The following is a 22,126-nucleotide window of genomic DNA, read 5'->3' on the forward strand; positions in this document are numbered from 1 at the left end:
AGTGACACAGATACAGGTTTACGTGGTTTAATGCAGACGTGATCGGTAAACTCTTTCGTTTCTTCGCATGGAAAGCGTTTGTGCAGCTATTGCAGCTCATATTCTCTCTGTTATCTTTAAGTGATACAAGCTAGTTCGCCATGCCCAACTGGGATTTATCTTAACAACCTATTCCTGAAATGGAAGAAATTTTGTTCAGTTATTACACAAGCAAGTTGTCACTTAAAAATAACTCTAATTCCTACTGTTTTGTTCAGGATTTATATTTGTGCTGTACCCCGGTTTAAATTATCACGGGCTTTTCACCACGAAATATAACCTGTTACAGACCGACATTCAATTGAGCATAATGACACGCTTGGAACATCACTTTGAATCAAAACCAGCCTAAATTAAGAATAACATTGAAGTAGATTGTTTGTGGGTGATATCACGAATAAACACCCACCTTGCACGGAAACCAAAAACTCTGCAGAAGCCAAAAGGAACGCCAGACAGACCGCAGAGGTCCATGGAAATGATCTATATTTTAAAAAATGCGAGATATATATTAATCAGCGCTTAACTGAAATAAAATTAAGTGTACCCTCGATTAGTAATTCCTCTCTTATTTTCCACCGTTTTGATATTCAGTTAAAAATAAAAGCGCTGTATTAAGATCTAACCGGATAGCTTTTCCTTTTCATGTTAGCATTATTACTAGAATATTTATTTCCCGCGCTCTGACAGAAAATCAAAACCATCTAAAAACGACTACTTATTCTAACTTGTATTATCAGGTAGCAATTTAACCATTATCCACTTCTACACTACTAAACTAACTGTATATGGCTTAAAACAATTCAACTTGTGACTTGTTTTTAAAATAACTTGTTCTTTTTATAGCCGCAAGCCTTGTTTAAAACCTTATAGTTTAGTCTAGCCCTTGACAAGCCTGTCGGCCCAATTACGGCCCATTTATTTATGACTTTGACAAAACAACCAACCCACCTTAAGGCCATATCGCTGCGGCGTGATCGCATTGTTAACAACGCATTACATAAAAAAAAAGTCCTTTACATTGAATATTTCACCTGTTTTTTTAAAACCGGGGTGTTTATCTCGGTTTTAGAGGTGGAGACAAAATTCGTGGTCCAACCGACTAATTGACGCCGATCTTCAGACGATACACGGAAAGCATTTTTACCACCTGTCCATGGTTCTGGTGTTGTATTGTATGGTCTTCTCCGTGAAAAATTCACCAGTGATCTGTGTGATCACTGACGTGTATATTAGCAGCCTGGAAGTCAAAACATTGACGATCTCTGAAACGAATCAAACTCACCTTCTTGACTCCTCCAGTGAGGTTGCTAATAACTGTTTCTTATTCCCTTTTGGTGATACGAATTTAATTTGGGCCGGTATATAAAATGCTTGAAAAAATTATCAATCGATTCCGCGATGTTCTAAATATTTGCTAAAGCGGTTCAATATTTTGGTCTTTGCATAATAGATTTTCACGCCGATCAAACAATGATCTATGATACTGAGATTCCACAAGCCGTTACTTTTCGCGACCTTTTTGGGGAGGATTAAGAACGTGACATAATAATCCAACTCAGTACATTAGTCCTAAGGCCCTGGCCAAACGGACTCGCAAGTAGAAGCAAGTTGAAAACTTGGGTCTACTTGCGACTCCGTTTGGCCAGAACTTGCGTGCACTTGCATTGACTTGCGAAGACCTTGGTCGAGATCAAATTTGCACGCAAGTCACTGACGCAAGTTTGTCACTGTTTGGACACCCAACCCAAGATAACGCAAGTTGAGTGATGCCCATTAAGCCGTAGCCAAACGAGGGCTCTACGCAAATTTCAACATAAACGGACTCTACGCAAGTTCAACTGCTTGTGGCTGCTTGCGATTACTTGCGAGTACGTCTGGCCAGGGCTTAAAATCCCATTTCAAGTCAGAAATATCCTGTATTTCATTGGCTAATAATAGGTTAATGGACGTCTCTCAATTTGCGTTGGCTTGGGTTGAGTGGCCAAACGGTGAAAAGCTTGCGTTGACCTGCGTGCAAATTTGATCTCGACCAAAGTGAGCGCAAGTCATCGCAATTCAACGCAAGTGCACGCAAAGATTGGCCACACGCAGGCTCGCAAGTAGACCCAAGTTTTCAACTTACGTCTACTTGGGAGTCCGTTTCACCAGGGTTGAACGTGTGTAATTTTTTTGCGTGTTTTATTAGGTGAACAGAGGCGAAAGCGAGACAAGCGCGAAGCGCGATTTGCGCGCGAAGGGAACAGCGCAAAACAAATAACGCGTTTTTCGCGCTCTTTCCCTCGCGCTCGCCTCGCTTTCGCCTCCGCTTCCTAAAACACGCAAAAGAATTACGCCTATTCTGCAGGCTACAAGTCTGTATGCAGGTTCAACTTGTGGTTACTTGCGATTCCGTTTGGCCAGGGCTAAATGATCACCATGCCTTTTCGGGGAAATAATAAGCCGGTCGCCAGTTGCTTAGGCAAGCCAACAGCGATAGTCGCAGTAACAGATCTAGGCAATTTCGAAAACCGAGGGTAAATTTATTTTTTTACTAGGCGATGTACTCGGGTTCTCGGCCGTCATTTGCTCAAGCTCCCTACCAGTCGGTCACGAAACAGAGCTTTTCGAAAACGCTCTTCAAACCGGAGGAATTTGAAAATGTCGGCTTTGAGGCATTGATCCCCTGATAAACACACTGCATTCCACGAGACTGTTTTCAAAGATGTTTTTCTTGGTTTATGGTGGAACAAGGCACGAAAAACTTGTAAGTATCAATCGGTTTTACTTAACTTTCTCATCTTTTGTATTTTGGTTTTCCATTTTGCTTTATTCAGCGGATTCGTGTATTTCGGTTTCAGTGAATCGCTCGATCGTGTGATAAAGGTTAAAGTTCAGCGAATCTCAAATATTTCTCCTTGTTGCCACCGTTTGGTAGTGAACATTGGGTTCCTACGGCACGCGTGAGGACAATTTCCGCATGTTTCGTGTTTCGTTCATAATTCAAAGGGGATTTCCCCGTGGGGTCATTTCCTCGGGCTCTCCCCAGGGACCTTCCCCACGCAGCTGAGGCCGAAAGGTACGATTGCGTTTCGTTTCAGGGAAGCCATGATACACGAGTTCTCGAGGTGCTAAACTGTGTATCTAGGCTAAGCTTTCAGTTGCAATGTCGGAATTCCTGTACACTTTGTTGTGGTTAATCTGTGGACTCCCAGTAATGGTAGTGATCGCATTATACGTCTTTAGAAATCGTATCTTCGTCGAAGGTAAGTGGGCATCACACTGTTATATGTAAAGCTTAAACTTAAGTTTCATTTAGTATTCAAAAAATTATTCTACAAAGAGAATACTAAATAACTAAATAATGTTGCTTAACAACGAAAGTAGCGGATCGAAACATTTATGTTTCTATCCACAATATGAACTGGGTGTTTTGTCAGCTTCAGCAATATTATGTCTGTATTTGCAGTTCACGTTTCAAAACACTTTTGTACTCGAATCACCTCCCCTTCAAGTGGAAGTGGAAAAACCCGTTCACTGCAAAGAATATCACTTTTAAGGTCGGTGTAAAGATACAGCAATTCCATTCCTCTATTAGCTCACGCTGTTGTACATGTTTGAACAAAAGGCGTACTGACCTTTCGCGCTTATGGTGAGAGCCTCTTAGGGGTTTTGGGGAACCAGAGAACATGGTCCTTTGTTTCAAGGGAACAAAGGATAATTATTGTGGGGATTAATTTGAGGGAACTGCATATGTTTGGAACAGTTCATGCAAAACCCCCTGATACTTCACAGGAATTTTGAATAAATGGTAACACGCTCAATATTGTGGGTTTTTTTTGTGTAATGTCCGTGACAGTGTTTTTTTTTTTTTTGCTCTATTTCTCTTATAGAAATCAGTCAATTGGAAAAATTGTATAGCCCAATTAAAATGTCAGTAGGCACAAACATGTTCATAAATGGAAAACTGGACAACCCCCTTTTATCCTTTGTCTGTGCTAAATTAGTTTCAAAACTGAGTCCGAATTTTAATGTATCGACTCCGTGACAGTGGAATTGCCCTGCAACATATCTTTCTTTGATTTGTGGATTCCAGTTTCTGGTTTCCAGATTCCGGATTCCAGTTTCCAGATTCTGTGTTTTAGGGTTGCCCATGTACTTTAAAAAATGGAAGTCATAAAAATATTGTAGCTATAGTGGGTATCAGCGAACACTGATCATTGAAAGCCACAAAAATATGCAACTTCTACCATTTACAATATCACCAAAGTACCTCTACATCTATAAGGCCAGTAATGTTTCTTTCCATTTTTAACATTAAATTATGATTTGAAATCAAACTAGGTTGTCTAATTTTCTCAAATAATTCTGAATTTTTACTATGAGCCATATCAGGATTGAACTTATGGTGAATATGCTATTTATTTTTCTGTATGTATATTTATTTTAAAACTCTAATATGGCTCCAAGGCTTACTCTGAAGACTAAAAATTGATTTCGAAGTTTGAATAAACAATTTCTTTTGTTTTAGTCCCTGGTGTAAATCTGGGGGCAACTGTAGAATTTTAATCATTGTCAAAGACCCAGTGGCAGTGATTACGGTTGAGGCACAATGAACTTGAAGTAAACCCCACAGAAATTTAGTGGTAAAAGTTTTCAAGATTGACTAGAGGAGCCCCTCAGAACTTCACACCATTTCCAAACAACTCTGTGAATGCTGGCTGACAGGTGATCAAGCAGAAAAATCCTTTGTATTTTTGTGTCCAATCGGCAAACAGTATCATCTATATGGAGTCATTTTTGTGTGTTCCGCCATGGTTAGTTGTGTCAGCCATAACTTCCGGTCTCATTCTCACAAGAGAAACTTTCATTTTAATTTACTTCAGAGCTAAAAGCTAAAACAAGTCAGGAGGTCATTGTGGATGTCAGCAAGAAAGATAATCCTAGATCCACCAGGAGAGTGTTTGCTTTGAGCAATCAAGGGTATTGTAAATAGTGACTTGTTTATCGGCAAGTTGATTTTAGCTTTGTCCAATCATGATTTTGATTTTACCGATTGCAATTTTTCTACACAATTTGCATAATTTATTTGATGTCTGGCTAATACCAAAGTCAACCGAGTATTCAACCAAAACCATCCAGTGAAAACTGTATACATGTACATAGTGATGCTTGTAAAATGAAAATCTGTGTTACTCAACCCTTAAGAAGCTGCCATAAATATAGCCTGTACTTACATGTAACTCCTTTTTCTATAGCATGAAAAGACTAGGACTACATATTTCCCACTGGATAGGATTTTTACACAGGGTGACACCCAGTATTTTATAGATATTATATGTAACATATCAACAAAGAAATGTGAAATTTAATAATTGAAATGTCGGTCAGAACAGTAAATATTGCACTTTGCATGTGTCATTGTGGAAAAAGTTTAAAAAATGACCATGGTTCTTTATGTGCCAGGTGACATCTTTGAGACACAATTATTCTTCGTGTTGACATTTAACTCTGTCATTAAAATACAGCAGGCTTAATCAAGCTACTAAAACTGAAAATGGTTAATGAATGTTCATTATGAAACAACCAAAAAATACTTTTAAAAGGTTATTTTCAGTTGCTGGCAGAATCATGCCTGTGAAGCAATCCCAGGAGAAACTGATGGAGGGACTTCAGTTCCCAGTGAGGTCTAAAAACTCCACCTGCCAGAGAGAAAGCAACCCCAAAGCACGGGGGTACTCCCTATAATGGTCTATACAGTGAGGCTCCACCCGAAAGGGTACCTTTTTCAGGCTTCAGGTATATAAAAGGGAAGAGATTTCATGAGTTGAGGTACATGACATGGAAATCTGTCATTTTATTAAATCATTTTAAAGGTGCTTAAATTAAAATATTTCCAACAGACACACATTATGGCTGTACCATTTCATATATTACGTACTACATGAAAGTGACTAGAAGACTTGCTTTTTTGGCAATTTATTCATAATATGGGCCAGTTATGAAAGTATGTGAATGGGGTACCTTTTTTCAATTAAAGGTATACAAAAGGGGTATTTTTTCTGTCAATTATTATACAAAAGTGTAACGGGTTGGACCTCAGGGCGGCGCCTGCCCATATAGAACTTTGCAGAGTATCCCTGCCCCCTGACCCCAAAACAATTAAGTCACCAACAAAATGATATATTATTTTGTAGATGTGGTAGCTTGTCCAAAATTATGAAATACAGGCATTTTCCTCTAATATGGACACCAACGAGATGGAGCTTAGTGTCTGTTGTGGAGGTGTTTGAATTAGAGGTAGAGACATGAGTTCTGGTTTCTGTTGGACCAAGTACATTAGGGGTGGGCCGGTCAACAGGTGCATTGGATCTGGTAAAGTTCACAAATTCTACCTTACATCAAATAATAAAATTAAATTAAATTGGCTATTCCCAACAGGTGGTGAACTAGTTGTTTAGAGGTGAACAACCCAATGACAAATAAGCCCAGCAAGTCAAACAACTCATGTTTTCCTGCTAAGAAAATTGTAGAAATTATCAGAAGTCTTGTGGTCTGATATTTGATGCACACTTATTTTACTTTGAATTAAATTTATACTAGCTAATTAGGGTGCATTGCAGATCATTGCATGTTAACTTGGTGATTCAGGCTTTATAGATGTTTCTATCTTGAATTTGTTGTTATTTAACAAATTGATGTCAGTTTTTTATGCGTCTGTCCTCTTATTGATGATAAATTGCATCACAACATTGTCAGAGTGGCTGTGGAACCACGAGCCGCAGGCAAGTGGTTCCACAGTAAACTTTGACAATGTTACCATGAAATTTATCATCAATAAGAGGACAGACGCATATAAAAATGACATCAATTTGTTTTTTACAATAACAAGACCCCAAAATGGTCAAATGCAGGGAATAAATGAGGGGGAAAGATGCCGTAGACTTGCCGTAAACAAAGATAAGTGAATTTTATTCAAAATTACGCGAGCATTGTCAATAGCTTCTCTCGCTTTTTGATTGGCTACTTAAAAAAGTCCCTAAAAATTTCATTGGTTAAAAAGTTGATAGTTTGACAGCTGAAAGTTGAACTTGAAAGCTTGCCTAAATTATAATTTATCCGTCTGTACTCTTATTGATGATAAAAATGAGCCAATCAGCGTGCAAGAAATTAGACATTTATTGTAAAAACTGTGTTTGCCCCTGGAGTCAATCAATTTCTTATGAAAGCACAAGAATATGTAATGATAGAAAGGCACTCAGTTGTACGTAATGGTAAATATAATTATAAATTGTGCATGGTTTTATGTATCTGTGTGAGCAATTTCACGAACACATGCCTACCTAAGGCTCTTTCTTGGACTCAGGGGGCTCAGAAGCCCAGCTGACCACCTTAAATGTAGGGGAGCTTCTGTTAAGGCCCAAAAGAGAAGATGGTCAAGGGAGCTGTCCAAAATGGGGGGGAGGGTGTCTTCTTGTAACACACACAGGCATTCACTTCAAGCTATTGATGTAAGTTTTCATTGCTAAATATCATTAATTTTGACTGTATCGCTGGGCACTTTACCCAGTTGTGAAACGCTGTTTGAGGAATCTATGCTGAGACAGGACACTGCTTACTAGAGGAACCTGTCCTGTTGATGGATGACAGGCCAATCTCCTCCCAGTGGGGTGGTCAGGGAACTTGGGGTCTTAAGTTCTTGCAAGCATGTTTTATAGAATACAGTCAGCTATATTTGCCTTGAGAGGTTTCTATCTACTTCGCTCAGCCAGCCGCTTACTTTGAATGGAGCAGAGAAGCAAAAATTGAACGAAAAAATGTTCCTAAAGTTATGCATGCAGACATCTGGACTTAAAATTTACAATGTTGTCAATGTTATATAAATTTCGTAATGACACTAAATCGTTTTGATTGCTACAATTATCGCTTCTGATAGTAATACTACCTCACAAAACGTCATCATTAGTCTTGGATGACTGAAATTCTGCCTTCAGAATATTGAGGTGATGTGATATTTGGCTTTTTCTGGAACTTAGCTCGATTACCATGCAGCCGCTGTTCGAGAAAGGAGCCCGCGCTCCTCCTTGCGTGAGCGGCGGAAAGTGATTGTGATCCCGGCAAAACAGAATAGAAATAATAGGAATTGTTGAGCAGAATATTAGCTATGTATACTAATATTAAAAACCAGATGCCTAGGTGTGGATGGAGTATGCGAAAGTGACCGATAAACAAGCCACTATCTACGATGCCCGCGGCTTTGATCGTTGAAACGAAACTTTTCCCAGTGAATCATAGTACAGGTATCTTTCTTGCTGATACGCGAGATGATTTCCCTCGTTTTTATCGCTCTAAAATAAGTTACAAAAAGGAAAATTAAAATAATACTTCTGCCGTAGGAACGAAACTGCAGTGGCCGTCTAAAGAATTCGCTTATTGGGAAGAATAGTACAAATAATTTTTCTGCCAGCATTTGCAGAGCGAAATGGCCGGAAGAGATTCAGTTGTCAGGGGCTCTCCCAGCCGTTCATGAAAACTTTTACTGCTACAATTTGTTACCAGGTGCACTTCGTTCTGCCCGAACATACTGCTCCTAGCTCTCCGAGGATGAATTAATTGGCCCATTAACAGACAATGGAGTCTTGAAAATTCTTTTTGTCATTTTAGAATATTGAGATATAAAAGGTTAGTTATATACAAGGGGACATAAGGAGTGGTCGATTTAGTGGAAGAATTTCTTTTCTAGGGTTTTTCCGAACTTTGTTTCAGTTTCTTGTTTCTATCTTTGTTTTTTCAAGAATTTATTTGGATGGTGAACTGCTTACAGTTAATTTCAGGAGATCTTGCCTTACACGCTTTCCCCCTCACTTCCTTGATTTCTAATGATCTAACCCTAAGCATGTCTAGTGGGCGTGTGTGTTTGTTGTTATTTGACCGTTTATGAATATTTTAATTTGTGTCTAATATTAGGGAACGAGGATGGAGAGGATATCGTCGATCAGGCCGAAATGGAACGAATGGTACAAGAAGTCAATGCCGTCGCAGAGAATGTCCAGGAAATGAACGTTGCGGTAGAAAGTACGATTAAAAATCTACGTTCCACCGCTGATTATCTCGACCAGGTGTGGAAAGATTCCAAAATTGCCTCTGCTGCTGGAAATGGTGCTGGAATCTTAGGCGGCTTGCTGACGGTGGGTGGAGGATTTGCCACAGTCATGACAGCTGGTGTAGCTGCGCCTTTGTTAATGGCGGGAACAGCAATTGGAGCGGCCGGAGCTTGCACAAGCCTTGGTGCAAATATTGTAGAAGCCTGTATCAATTCTTCTCTTATCCGGGAGGCAGATGGTGCCGTGGAAAATGCTAACCGTGCAATAAATAACGTTAGGGAAAAAATTCGCCTGTTGAAAAATGGTAAAAGTCAGTTTCGATTGGTGTTTCTTGCCGGTCTTGCTGCCAGAATGCTTGGTCCAAACCATCTGGCTGTTACCTTTATACAGAGTCTTCTTCGTCCTGATCTGCTTTCCAAAGTTCTTTCTGAAGCTGGAACGCGAGGCGTTTCTCAACTAGCATTGAGACTTGGTGTGACAGGGGCCACAACTACAGCAACTAGAGGAATCGTTGAAACCGGATCCAGAGAGGTTCTTAACATCGGCGTGACCACGGGTGTCAGAAGAGCTGGAAAAACTGGAGCTGTGACTGTTCAGAAAATTAGTAAGCGGATAACAACCAGAGTGTCCAAGAAAGTGGGAACAAAAGCTGGAACTAGAGCGCTTAGTAAAGCTGGTTCGAAGACAGCGTCTAATGCTGGCGACGTTGCTGTGAAAGAGGGATCCAATGCTGTGGGAAAAGTCGGTACAAAGGTTGGAGCCAAGGTAGCGGGCGAAATCATTATGGGAGTGAGTGCAGCGTTTCTAATCCTTGATGCCCTGGAGCTGACTTTCACTGTCAGAGATATAGTCAACAACAAAGGTTCAGATGCGGCCCAGTGCCTTAGAGATAAGGCAGATGAATTGGAGGAACAATTGCGTGTGTAATTTGTAGTACGAGACTGTCCTATTGCGAAATTTTGTATTTCAGAAAGCTTGTTTTTCAAGATGTCACAAGATGCTTTGCACTTGTAGATTAAGAAAATGGGCTTTAAATATTACGGTATTAGTGTCATACCTTTCTGGAAAGGTCTATTATCGTAAAATCAAACTTGTGTCAAACTTGTGTCAAACTTGTCTGCCCCAAGTGTCGCTGCATTAATCCCAGGCAAGCTTGCTTGTTCTATCTTTTCCTTATTTTTTTCTTAATTCTTTTGTGGGCGGTTGGACTTAAACTTAGAATGGGAAAAGAAGTTAGGCCTTGCGGGGACTTACGTCTTTTTTTATACCTACCCGACCTGGAAAGTTGGCAAATTTGTAAGCAAACGTTACTATAAAAACAACATAATGCTAATTGATTTTAAACTTCAGAGGGATATATGTTGAAAACTATGCTTTTGTAGCTACTCAACTGAGGCGTGTTTAGCCCGGGCCGGGGGGGGGATTCCCATATAAAAGGACTGGGGTGCTCGTCGTACCTTTTAGGGATGAAAAACGCGATTTTAGTACCTCATAGGTTGTTCAGCCTCAAAAGGTCCTCAGCGGTAGTTTTTATGATACCTTTCAGGGTATTGAGCCGAAAAAATATGACAGGACATAATGTACTGTTTTAGAAATGGTACCCCTTGGAGATGAAAACAATTTTAAACCACACCCACAAAGCAGGATCTTGGGACCTCTTAGGAGTTCTTTGAAAAATTTCCGACGAGCAGCCCCCGTCCTTTTTATATGGGAGTCTTTCCCCAGGGGTATTTACCACCCTGAATTATTTAGTTTTCGACGATCTTTACGCTTAAAGAAAAGCGTATGTTAAGTCTCGTGATCGCACACATCACTTCGATTACTCGGATGACCAAGTGATAAATTTTTGTTCTCTCCATCTTAGGACATCGTGTCCATGTCCTGACATTTGTCGTTATAAATGTGCTTTTAAATTATGATTCTTCAATTGCTAACAAGTTCATTACTAGAAGAACCTAAGGAAAAACAATTCCAGATCATGTATTCTCTGTATGTCTCAATTAGTTTTATGATTCTGGGCGTTGCTTCTGTTTACAATTTGGTAGAACAGCTTAGACTTAAAACGTGATTTCACCGTTTGTTGAAACGACTTAACTTAGACATAGTTACTTGTAATATTTAAAATAAGTGCATGTCAGTAGCTGTTTCATTGGATGATTCTAACTACAAGTACAACAATAGTGTCACAATGTATGAAAATGATCTTGTAATTCTCTAGTTGTAATGAAAGATATCTCAATATATGCACATGTAATTACACCTTCAAACTTCCATATAAGGGAGCAATACTGTAAAAGCGAGATTTTTGGCAGGAGGCCTAACGGATAGTTTGTAAATCGTCCATATGGCTTATTTTTATTTTTTGTAGTAGTCATTAAATTGAAACAAATAAGTAAACGAAATGTAACTGATTAAGTGAATAACTGAAGGTGGCAGTAAATTTTTGACTGGTATTTGGTGATTTCTTTGTAAGACGCAATAACACAATTGAAGATGTCTGTCAGTCTTTTTGCATCACAGTCTTTTGCATGCGTAACACATTATAACATGCTTTTTATTGCTTCAGTACCACTTATATAATAATTTTGAACAAAATTAAACTTGACAATTACTATTACGTTTCCATCCGAGAAAAAGTGTGTTTCATACTGATGATAGCGCCCCATTGTTAGCCCTGTTTTTAGTACTATCCAGTGGATAGCCTAGTTTATTGGACACTGGTATTACCCAATTATGCATCGAGAAAATGAAATTAGGGTCACAAGGCTGGAACCATATATTGTAAATGAGAAACACGTCTGTGTTTGAGTGACAGAGCACGTATCATCCATGTCACAGAGCAGTAAACAGTTGAAACTCTTCAAGGAAACCAAACTACTGTAATAACGACTTACTCTCAGAATGTCACTTGATGAATGACTGATCTGAATGGCCTTGTTTGAATGATGTTTCCTTCGTAAGACTTTCGCTTTCGACCAAACACTGAGACTGAATTCGCAGAAAATGAGTTCAACTACTAGTCCTAGCTGGGTAGAAGAGCCGCCTAGCCTTTTGCTGTCAATCCTCATTTCTCTTAAGGTAGCATACAGACTGATTGTTTGGCAGCTTTCTATTATCATATTTAAATTAAGGGAAGGAAAGACTTTTAATTTGCATTTGAGCTATATCGAAGTACACAAAGACGCGTAATTAATACATCAAGATGCGGAAACGAAATTCCGATTTCTGCGAAAAGACCCTAAACAAGCAATGTCTTCTCCACATCGGGGAAGTAATTAGCAACAAGAGAGAGTATTAGTTGGACGAATATTAGTGAGTTATCACACTCGGTGGGTCTCTTGCATCTCTTAGTTGTTTCTAGTAGTGTTGTAAGTAATTACTGAGAGAATTTCCAGTACGAAGATGAGCTTCGTAAGCCTCCAGCCAAATCAAACCTTTCATAGTCACTTGGTATAGCGTGTTGTCATCTGTCCACTCTGAGGGCTTGTAATGGCAAATTTGCGTGCAGCCATCTTTACTTTGCCAGGTGTGGTCGTCATTGCTGGGTGAATCCATTTCAATTCCTCTGCTTTTCCTCAAGCAGTAGGGAGGGTAGCTGACCACCATTTGAGGGCAGGAGCTGGGATAGTCACTGGGAAGGTAAACCCTCAAGGTGTACTGCGTGTTGTTGGTACATGTTACTCTGATTTCAACTCTAGTGTCACCAGTAGGGTTGATCCAAGTCACACGGTCTCGAAAATACCGCTCAAGCAAATCTTTCTCGAATGTAAGCCTTTTCTGCTGATTTGCTGACCAAGGCATGATAAGAACAATTTACGTTACTGAAGTCTGGGAGGGACGCAAGAAAGTGCAACAGTTCTGACGAAAAATATTTGAAGTTTCAAACAGTTTCAGTTTCCGTCACAAAATCTTAGCTTTTAGAAGATGATTCATACAATTCAGGTTTCCGGTAAAGAGGCGTTTAATGGTCTTTAAAAGACACATTTTACCTTCTCCCTCCCCAGTTGCCGGTCTGCGTCTAAAGGTAACAATTTAATTGTGTCTAATTTATTTTCGTAATGGAAACCAGTGGCGGATCTTACTTTGGGTAAAAAAAGGAAAAATCACAGAAGGGAGAAAAGCCGGCTGGGCAAGCAAAACAAAGCCATCAAGCCCTTTCTAACCCCGCCGCCGCCCCCAGCTCAAGGTCTAGATCCGACCAAGACCTCTGCTGTCTTCAGCAAAAGAGGAGGGTTCTGCGGTCGAGAATGAAAAAAAAAAAGTCTGTATTGATTTGAAAGGTTATTGTTTATGAAGATCTTTGAAAACCAAAACTGAAACCTCCACGTCCATGAAGGCAGTACGGAATCGTTATTTGTTTTGCATTTTTTTTTTTTTTTCTTTTAGCCATACTTCACTACTAACCTAAATATTTAATACGGGTTTTCCGAGAATTTTCGATTCTCGGAAATCAATAAACATTTGGGAAAACACCTGTCTTGAATAAATGAACATATTAGAACATGATGATTGTTTATAAACTCAAAAGCAAATTCAAAGCAGAACTCACGAAGGTAGTGCTGTGTGAAAGAAAACCCGAATTTGTACGATACACAGACACAGCAGTGAGCGGTTTTTTATACCTCCAATAGCAAGTAAAGAGACTGAGACAACAAAACACGGCAAAAAGCTGCTTCAGTGGAAGTTAACCGAATTTCAGGTAAAAGAATCGCCAAACTCTGTTTCAAATCGATTCAAAAGTCAGACATTCTGGCCCAAGATCTCTTTCCTTGAATCAAGCTTGATTTTGTCAGGTAAGTTACTGTTTTCCTTTGGGTCCTGAAATAGTGATAATAACGCAAAACACGTAACTAAGAACAACCCGACCTCGTGTTTGCTAGTCGAACGACACCGTCTCTCCGTAAGCGGTACTCAGATAAAACAGTGGGAACAGTTATTTTTTCCTGTTTATATGGCCGTAGCTTGCTCCAACAAGCTTAAAGTGACAAAGCGCTGTTTTGTCAGTCAGGCAGTTTATTACTGATTAAAACTCAACATGTTTCTAGCTTCTCAGCTAACAAAGGAACGTTTATAGCCCTTTACGATACCACATGACCCCTAAAGCCTGATCGCGTGTCGAGAAAAAATCAGATCTATGATTGCATCTCTGGTTAAATTTCGACCAATGTGTAGCCTTTGAGAAATGATGGAAATTGCGCAAATGTAAGATTACATACAGAAAGCAAGTGTGAAAAATTCACAGAATAGATATGTACAAACAAAACGACAAACAAGAGATATGCTAATTACAGGAAAGTAGTCTGTCCATTGTTTGCAGTCTAGCTATGAAAGAATCACTTCAGTCAGTCATCAGAACTTTCAATTTGTGATACATTTTAATACTCTTTTGTGTTCGAGACGATCAGTTTAGCGTGATCGCCGGTGGATCGTTTGTGTAGTTTACTCTGATCGGATGCTATCGCCACGTTGTTTATATGTAGTTCATTCTGAAACCAAAACTACTATCTCTCCTCTGAGGAAATGACACAAAAAAGCCACTTTGATTTGACCTGTCAATCGTGTAGTCACCAATCAGATGTGAGATGAAACCGCAAGAAAAACAAGGGAATCATTTCTCTAAATCAGTCACGAAAACACGCTGCGATCCCGTTTTCTCCTTCCAAAAATGGCTCTTACATGTACCCTGTAGTGTTTTCATTTCTAATTTAACCTTTAGTTTTACGCAGGTAAAGTAAAAATTTAAGTTTAACTGTTTAAGAGAATGTGAGGCTCAAAACTACACACGATTCAAAGCCGCAACAAAGTCGTTTTTTCAGCGGAAGACAATATCCCGCAATATTTAAGGTCGTCCCACAAGAAGGGACTAGCACTGCGACTTGTCCCTGCAAGAAGCCGGGAAAAAAGTCCCTTAGAGTGAACTATAGCGGCCATTTTCATTTTCGCAAACTGGTTTGAATTGAAGGGACAAGTCCACGCGGCTTGTCTCTCAAAATCCTTCGTGGGACTAGTCCCGGGGACTTCTCCCTTCGTGTGTACCGAACCTTATGCTTTTTCATTAATGATAATTGTTAGCATTACATTTTTACGCTTCAGCGTGTCTTTTCAGTTTCGATAATGGATTGTACAGCTACATTTACATGTAGCAGTAGTCGCGGAATCTAAAAACTTCGCACTCATGTAATGACCATCATTAATTTTTTTGTTTATTCCAGACGTAAACAAACAGTGTTTTTATTTTTTTTATTTATTTTTTTTTTTGCGGAGATCAGTATGACGTTTTCCAATCGAAGCAGTTTATCTACGGTACAAAAGCAAGAACTTGAGGAAGAATTAAAAGGGTTTGCAACAAAGGTGGAAGATATGAACCTTGCCAAACAGAAGGCCATTAAACACCTTTATGGCACGGCTGATTATCTCGATAAGGTGTGGCGAGATTGTAAAATAGCGTCCATCACAGGAAACAGCGCTGGGATATTGGGAGGCCTGTTAACCATTGGAAGCGGAATCGCGACAGTTTTGACAGCGGGTGCTGCCTCGCCCTTATTGATAGTCGGGATTTCACTTGGAGCTGCTGGTGCTGGCACAAATCTAGGAACAGCGGCTACAGAGGCTGCCATCAACTCTGCTAAGCTACAAGAAGCAGAGAAAGCTTTACAAGATGCCGATAAATTGACGAAGAAAGTAAAGGAACAAATTCATGAATGGAAAGAAATGAAAGATGTATTGCGCTTATGTTTTCTTGCTCGGCTAGCTGTTCAGTTGTTTGGGCAGAGTCACATTGTTGTTCAGCTAATACAAAGTGTGCTTGTAAGCGCAGGTGTAAGCGCAGATATTATTTTCAAAATTTGTGCTGAAGCTGCAATTAAGACCGCTTCGGAGGTAGCCGCTAAAGCTGGTGCGGGGGCAGCAACCATAACCGCTGTTGAAACTGCAGCTGGTGCACTACTTAACAACGCGCCCAAAATTCTGGCTGGTGCCACGGAAGGAACAACAGCTGGAGTAAAAGGGGGCGCAAGTACAATGGGAAAGGCTGGGGCAACTGAAGATGGGTGCAAAAGCTGCTGGAGGAGTGATTATTGGTGTTAGTTTTGTGTTTTTAGTGTGGGATGCTGTCGATCTGGGCTTCAGCATCAGAGATTTGGTTGAAGACAAAGGATGCAAAGCAGCGCCTTATTTGAGAGAAAAGGCGAAGGAACTCGAAGCATCACTTGCCGAAAACATCACCAGCACTACAAAGAAATGAATTATTCCTGATGAGAGCTTAAATTAGTTTGTCATTGCTGTGGCAGTACTGAAAGAGTTACATTTTATGGAATAAAGTTTTGTAGTGTTAATTTATCGCGGTCTAAATAAAACTGGCTTCCTATCAATAAATTCACATATCTTATTTACGTGGTTCGCTTGTTGTTCTAACCCTCACCACATGATTTTGCAGTTTACATGGTGCCAAGTTTGAATACGTAAGCACAGTGAAGGGCCCAATTTTTTGCTCCCAAAAGTAAAACCAGGCGTGCATATAAAAGTTGAAAATAATATTTCATCTCGCATAGGCCTGAAACAGTAACAAAATGTGACTAATTCCGCAATGAAGATTTCCGCCATTTTATTCGGCAACAGATGAGACGATAGAGTGTGTTCTCACTAGATTTAATAACCAGAAAGACTTAACGATCTACCAAAGCATCTGAATCATACAGAAACTTGTTCTGAAGGTGGTAGCAGGCGAAGACCACGAAGACGAACTAGCGAAAGTAATGGCCCTGTACGGGTACACTGACCTGTAGCAGTACAAGCTAGAACCTCAACTTTCCATTATTCTAGGCATGGTGCTGTTAATGGGGTACGAAATCTCCCAGTTCGACCTTGCTGATCGGAAATCCTCCGAAAATTCTTACTGAGGGAGATTGACAAGCTTATGCTTGTTATTCCAGCTACCAATAACTTAAAAGCCGTCAACGAGCGCTCCTTCTTTGCTTTAAATCGGGTCTAGACCTACCTGCAATCAATCGTATTTCCTTCAGTTGGAACTCTGGAATGGGGAGGATATTTAGCTTCCTCTTCAGGTTTGGACTGGATTGTGTACTTGACGGGAGCTCAAGATAGGGTGTCGGCTAGGTACAGTTCAGAGCCAGGCTTATACCTTAGGTAAACATCGTACAGCTGGAATCGAAACAGAAGTCTCTGAAGGCGTTTTGGAGCACAGCCGATAGGTTTCCTGTAAATCGATACCAGAGGTATGCGGTTAGTTCACAAAATAGTCCAAATGCATAGTGCCGGTGATTGTGTTCTAGCTCAGCATCTTGCGATGCATCTCCGGAGATGAGCTCCCTAATCATGAGGCCATCGCGCCAGTTCGGACTTGTGGACTAAAATACTTAAGGACTGGAACTTGTGTCACAATTGAGAGACTGAAAGGCATTTTCTTGTCCCTGGTTTCATTTCCCCTCAAAGTCCTTGCCTGTAATCTTGCGGAGAGATACCCTGTTATTCGACTCATTTACCAACATCTATGAGACGGTCTTTCTTTTCTTGCAGATCTACTGGTACTCTGGGGGCAAGGCATGACCACTGAAGAGACCGATTTATCTACTTCAAGGTGTAACTTTTCTTCCATTTTTCCGAGTCCCTTAAAAAATGTCCTCAAAGCAAAGACCCATATTTAAATTTTTTTTATTATCTTGACGCTTTCTTTAAAGTACATTTGAAATATGTCTAGCAAATGAAGCATCCATCGTTTGTCGCTTCATCCTTTTCTTTGGATTTACAGAAAAACTATGGTGAGCATTCTTATTTTTCTGTACTGTTGAACACCGTAGCACCTCCTGAAAACAGGTTGAGTAAGTAAAAAGAAACAACAAAATAACTACCTAAACCAAGGATAAACTGCATGCGTTTGATCCGATTTCCACCAAATGGCTACATGTATATGATCCTTTCTATCTGATCATTTAACTGCCAAGCCCTGGAGCTCGTGAAGCTCAGTGAACAGAAATTGTAGCGACAGCTTACTGAGTGAATGACGTGCTGTCTTCGTCTGATAGCAAAACAATTTCTATGAAATATGTAGCTAGATCACTATCTAGGTTATCAGTTTGCGAATCAGCAAGCTCTTTTGGAGTAGAAAGAGGCTGCTAAGAAAGCAGGGTTTTAAATCATTTAGTATTTACATGTACCACTTGTAGATGGAAGAGGTAGCTATAGCCGTTAGTAGAAACAGTCGAGAAGAGTACTTCAATGTGCCCAGCAGGACGCTATAGACTAGCCATAGACCCAAATGATTAATTCATGCCGTTGTTTTGGGGGCTCTTGATGTTTACCGATATAAACTTTGTCTACATTTGATTTTATAGATCAGTCCTGTTGATAGGTCTTTCCTAAGTTTGTCTTCGGGTTTCTTTTTTTAATGGAGCCAAGGGTCATAACGGGTTTATTGGAAACATTAATATTAAATTGATTTAGAGTTCTTGCGATTCTTTCTGAAGTTACGGCAAGGTAACGAAACGTCTGTGGGTCTAATTTGAGATTGGTTTGTAGGTGCTGTGGTTCTTTGACAGCTTCTTATGAATGGGTCCGTATAACCATTGATCTTGAGTGCGTTGACCACGTGCTGCACTTAGGAAAATTTGTCTGCTTCGGTAGAAGGGATGTTGTTTGCTCTGTCGAGAAGGGTTCTTATTACTGAGCGTTTGCGTTTCTCAAACCCACAGAGGATTTTAAATTATAAAGACTGTGACAAAATTTATATCGATCAAACATCAAGAGCCCTAAGATCAAGGACTAGAAAACAACAGGGAGCGATTTTCACGGGAGATAAAAACTCGCTATTAACCCAACATTCCATACAAAACAATCACGAATTTGACCTTGACGACGTCAAGATTATTGATCGCTGTTCCCAAAGCTCAAAAAGATTATTTTTAGAAGCGTGGTACTCAATTCGCGAACCGAATGCCATTAACGAACACATTTCCATTCCTTTTTTTTTTTTTTTTTTTTTTTTTGTATTTTATTGATATTTATATAAGTTTACAAATAAGCGTGACAATAACAATTGAAATTACATTTGCAGATAAAAGAAAGAAAAACTAAAAAAACTAACGTGAGTACAGATGGAAAAAAAAAACGAGGAATGCTATTACTAATAAGACTACTTAAGAGGAAAATACTAATACACCCAAAATACTTACTAACTATTTATATTAATGGATAAAAACTACGCTAAGTTTTACTTTTTTTAGAAGAAACTACATAGACTAACGCTAGTATAGATGAAAAAAACAAAACAAAACAAGAAATACTGTTACTAATAACACTACTTGTAAGGAAAATACTAATATACCAAAAATACTTACTAATATATTAATAAAACTACGTCAATTGTTACATTTTTTAGGCTGCCGGCCTAAATACAATTATTTGTAATAAATTTCTTCCACTTGGCGTCATGAAAGGTTCGCTTGCCATTAGAATCGGAAATAACCGTTTCGATTTGATATACTGAGGAAACTTTTGCGAGAAAGATCTTTAATGACGGAGGAAATCCTTTATTTCGACAGGAGTAAATGTGTTGTTTTGCTAAGATCAACAGATGGTTGAGAAGATAAAAGTCTACTTGTCTGTTCCAAAGTCCAAACATTTTGTCAACATATGATAGTGCTTCGATTTTTATTTCTATCGTATTTAGCCAGTTAATTAGTTCTCTCCAGAAACTGTCGGAATATTCACATTTTATTAGTAGATGTTCGATAGACTCACTTTCTTTTTTGCAGAAAGTGCACAGAGGCGAAGGTACTAGGCCAATTTTGTGGAGAAACTTGTTTGTCGCTAAATATCTATGTAATATCTTGTATTGGAATTCACGGGACCTAGAATCAATAGCTACTTTGAAGGGAATTCGATATATCTCTTCCCATTCCAGTGTCTCGCTGTATGTCTCTGTATACCTTAGCTGTGCAGTTGGTACACTCTCGTTCTTTGAGCGAACTACGTTATAAATGCTCTTGGATATGACCTTATCCAAGTTTACATTGTGGCCATTTAGGTGTAACTGTGCGTTACTGGAAAACGTAGAGTTTTTTGAAAAATTATCGCAGGTTTTTAAATGTTGTCGCCACTGTGCAGGTAATGCTTCTATGATCGCTATTAGCTGAAACTTTTCTTTGGATGTAAGCGAAGAGCTTGTAATAATTTGAAACCCTGTGAATGCTACATTTTCTTTAGTCGTAAGATCCCCAAGTGTAATAATTCCTTTTCTAAATAACTCTTCGTGGAAAATGGACCTTCCTTGTATACAAATAAACTTGTTGTTCCAAATCACTGTATTGTGTATTTCTTGACAAAGTGCTTGCTCAGTTATTCTACTCGCGCATGAATATTCTGCAAAACATCGCAGACATTCTTCATAATAAATGGGTAAATTAATAGGCAATTTCTTTAAGTCAAAAGCACAGCGCAGAAAGAGTTTCGAGCCCACATTTTTTAGGTAATGGGAAAGAATAATCTTCCAATTACTTTGTTGATCATCGGCAAATTTCTTGCAACACATGATCCTTTGGCTTTTAATAATCGATTCTACATGAGGCGCTTTTAGTCCACCTTTATCGACATCACTTACAAGTGATAAACGTTTGACTTTATCTTTTCCTTTCCAGATGAACTGGAAGAGTAATCCGTTGACTTCCATTACGGTATCTTTTTGCACACAAATTAAACTGGCTCGGTACATGAACAATGGTGTCACAAACGTCTTTACAATCTGAATTCTTCCCAGAATGGTAAGGTCCCTCCACTTCCACCTTTGCAACTTTTTTTTTAATGGATTTAAGAATTTCATCCAAATTTAACTTTTTTCTTTGACTTTCATTGTAAGCAAAGTAAACACCTAAAATTTTAACCGTGTCTTTAATTCGGATGTTTTTGGAGGAAATGACATCCATTGCTGCCAAGGAGACTTGATTACCCAAAAGCATACATTCAGTTTTTTCGGAGTTGATTTCAAGTCCAGAGCACTTACTAAACAAGTCAGTAGTGCAGAGAAGGGCTTCGAGAGATCTCCTGTTTCTTACAAAGGCTGTAACATCGTCGGCAAACATTTCAAGTTTAATTTCTTCCTTATCGACTTGAATCCCTTGGATATTGTTATTTTCACGCACGGAGATAGTAAGAATTTCAAGACAGATAATAAACAAATACGCTGATAGGGGGTCACCTTGTCTAACACCTCTCCGTACGTTGAATGGGCCCGTCGAAAAACCATTATTCATAACTGAACTTGTTATATTTTGATAAAAAGTCCTAATCCAACGCACGAAGGAAGGGCCAAAGTTAAAAGTTAACAGCGTTTCAAACATAAAACTTCTTTTAAGCGAATCAAACGCTTTTTTAAAATCAATTGCTAGCATAAAGCCTTTGATCTTTTTCCGTTCAGTAAATTCTAAAATGTGGTCAATACTTCTAACTGCGTCGAATATAGACTTTCCTTTAACATAAGCATTTTGATTATGATGTATTATATCAGGTAAAACCTCCTGAAGTCTTCTTGCAATTGCTTTTGATCCAATCTTTGCATCCACATTTATTAACGAGATTGGTTTCCAATTGGAAATATGTCTTCTGTCTTTTCCTTTCTTTTCTATCAAAGTTATAATCGCTTGCTTTTGTGAATTTGATAACTCACCGTAGTCAAAAGCACAATTTAGACTTTCTACTAGAAGATTACCCAGAACACCCCAAAATGTTTTATAAAATTCTACAGTAAGTCCATCATTTCCTGGTGATTTGTTTTCTTTAAAGGATTGTAGGCTTTTAAAACATTCTTCCACCGTTAGCTTTCCTTCACAAGTTGCTGCTCTATCTAGTGAGAGTTTAGGAATTGCAGAATGTTGAAAAAAGGAATCTGCAAATTCTGGTAGGTTACTCTCGAGACCGTATAAATCTGTGTAAAAATCTTCAATCTCATTCATAATTTTCTTTGGGTCTGAGCTTAAAGTTCCTTTTTTAGTAAA

The 22,126-nt window shown here is 39.1% G+C and overlaps 2 protein-coding genes, 1 long non-coding RNA gene and 2 pseudogenes across 7 annotated transcripts; 3 read left to right on the forward strand and 2 right to left on the reverse strand.

The window, feature by feature from the left end:
• Positions 1-13: 13 nt before the first annotated feature.
• Positions 14-1,265, reverse strand: LOC149118946 (uncharacterized). The gene is made up of 2 exons (XR_016202410.1): positions 991-1,265; positions 14-522 (listed from the first exon to the last, which is right to left on the reverse strand). It is a non-coding gene; the product is annotated as an uncharacterized LOC149118946 (long non-coding RNA).
• A 1,681-nt stretch (positions 1,266-2,946) lies between these two features.
• LOC149118947 (uncharacterized) lies at positions 2,947-11,758 on the forward strand. Of its 5 annotated transcripts, none has more exons than XM_089274826.1 (3): positions 3,185-3,284; positions 3,488-3,578; positions 8,986-11,758. In XM_089274826.1, the coding sequence occupies exon 3, from the start codon at positions 9,024-9,026 to the stop codon at positions 10,047-10,049; it is 1,026 nt and encodes a 341-aa protein (XP_089130952.1). In that variant the 5' UTR covers positions 3,185-3,284; positions 3,488-3,578; positions 8,986-9,023; the 3' UTR covers positions 10,050-11,758. The 5 variants fall into 5 exon arrangements, with proteins under 5 accessions (XP_089130944.1, XP_089130952.1, XP_089130957.1 ...); XM_089274831.1 differs by lacking the exon at positions 3,488-3,578 and adding an exon at positions 4,905-5,001 and having other exon boundaries at positions 3,189-3,284; XM_089274818.1 differs by lacking the exon at positions 3,488-3,578 and having other exon boundaries at positions 2,947-3,284.
• LOC149118948 (uncharacterized) lies at positions 11,656-12,951 on the reverse strand. Its single transcript, XM_089274868.1, has one exon. It carries the CDS (start codon positions 12,921-12,923, stop codon positions 12,480-12,482), a length of 444 nt encoding a protein of 147 aa, XP_089130994.1. The 5' UTR covers positions 12,924-12,951; the 3' UTR covers positions 11,656-12,479.
• A 2,277-nt stretch (positions 12,952-15,228) lies between these two features.
• Positions 15,229-16,399, forward strand: LOC149118949 (uncharacterized; annotated as a pseudogene).
• A 163-nt stretch (positions 16,400-16,562) lies between these two features.
• Positions 16,563-22,126, forward strand: part of LOC149118950 (uncharacterized) — a 102,209-nt pseudogene continuing 96,645 nt past the window's right edge.

Source organism: Orbicella faveolata, unplaced genomic scaffold (assembly GCF_042242905.1).
Source record: "Orbicella faveolata isolate gen_17 unplaced genomic scaffold, um_ofav_v1 contig_1, whole genome shotgun sequence".
Taxonomy (NCBI): Eukaryota; Metazoa; Cnidaria; class Anthozoa; order Scleractinia; family Merulinidae; genus Orbicella; species Orbicella faveolata.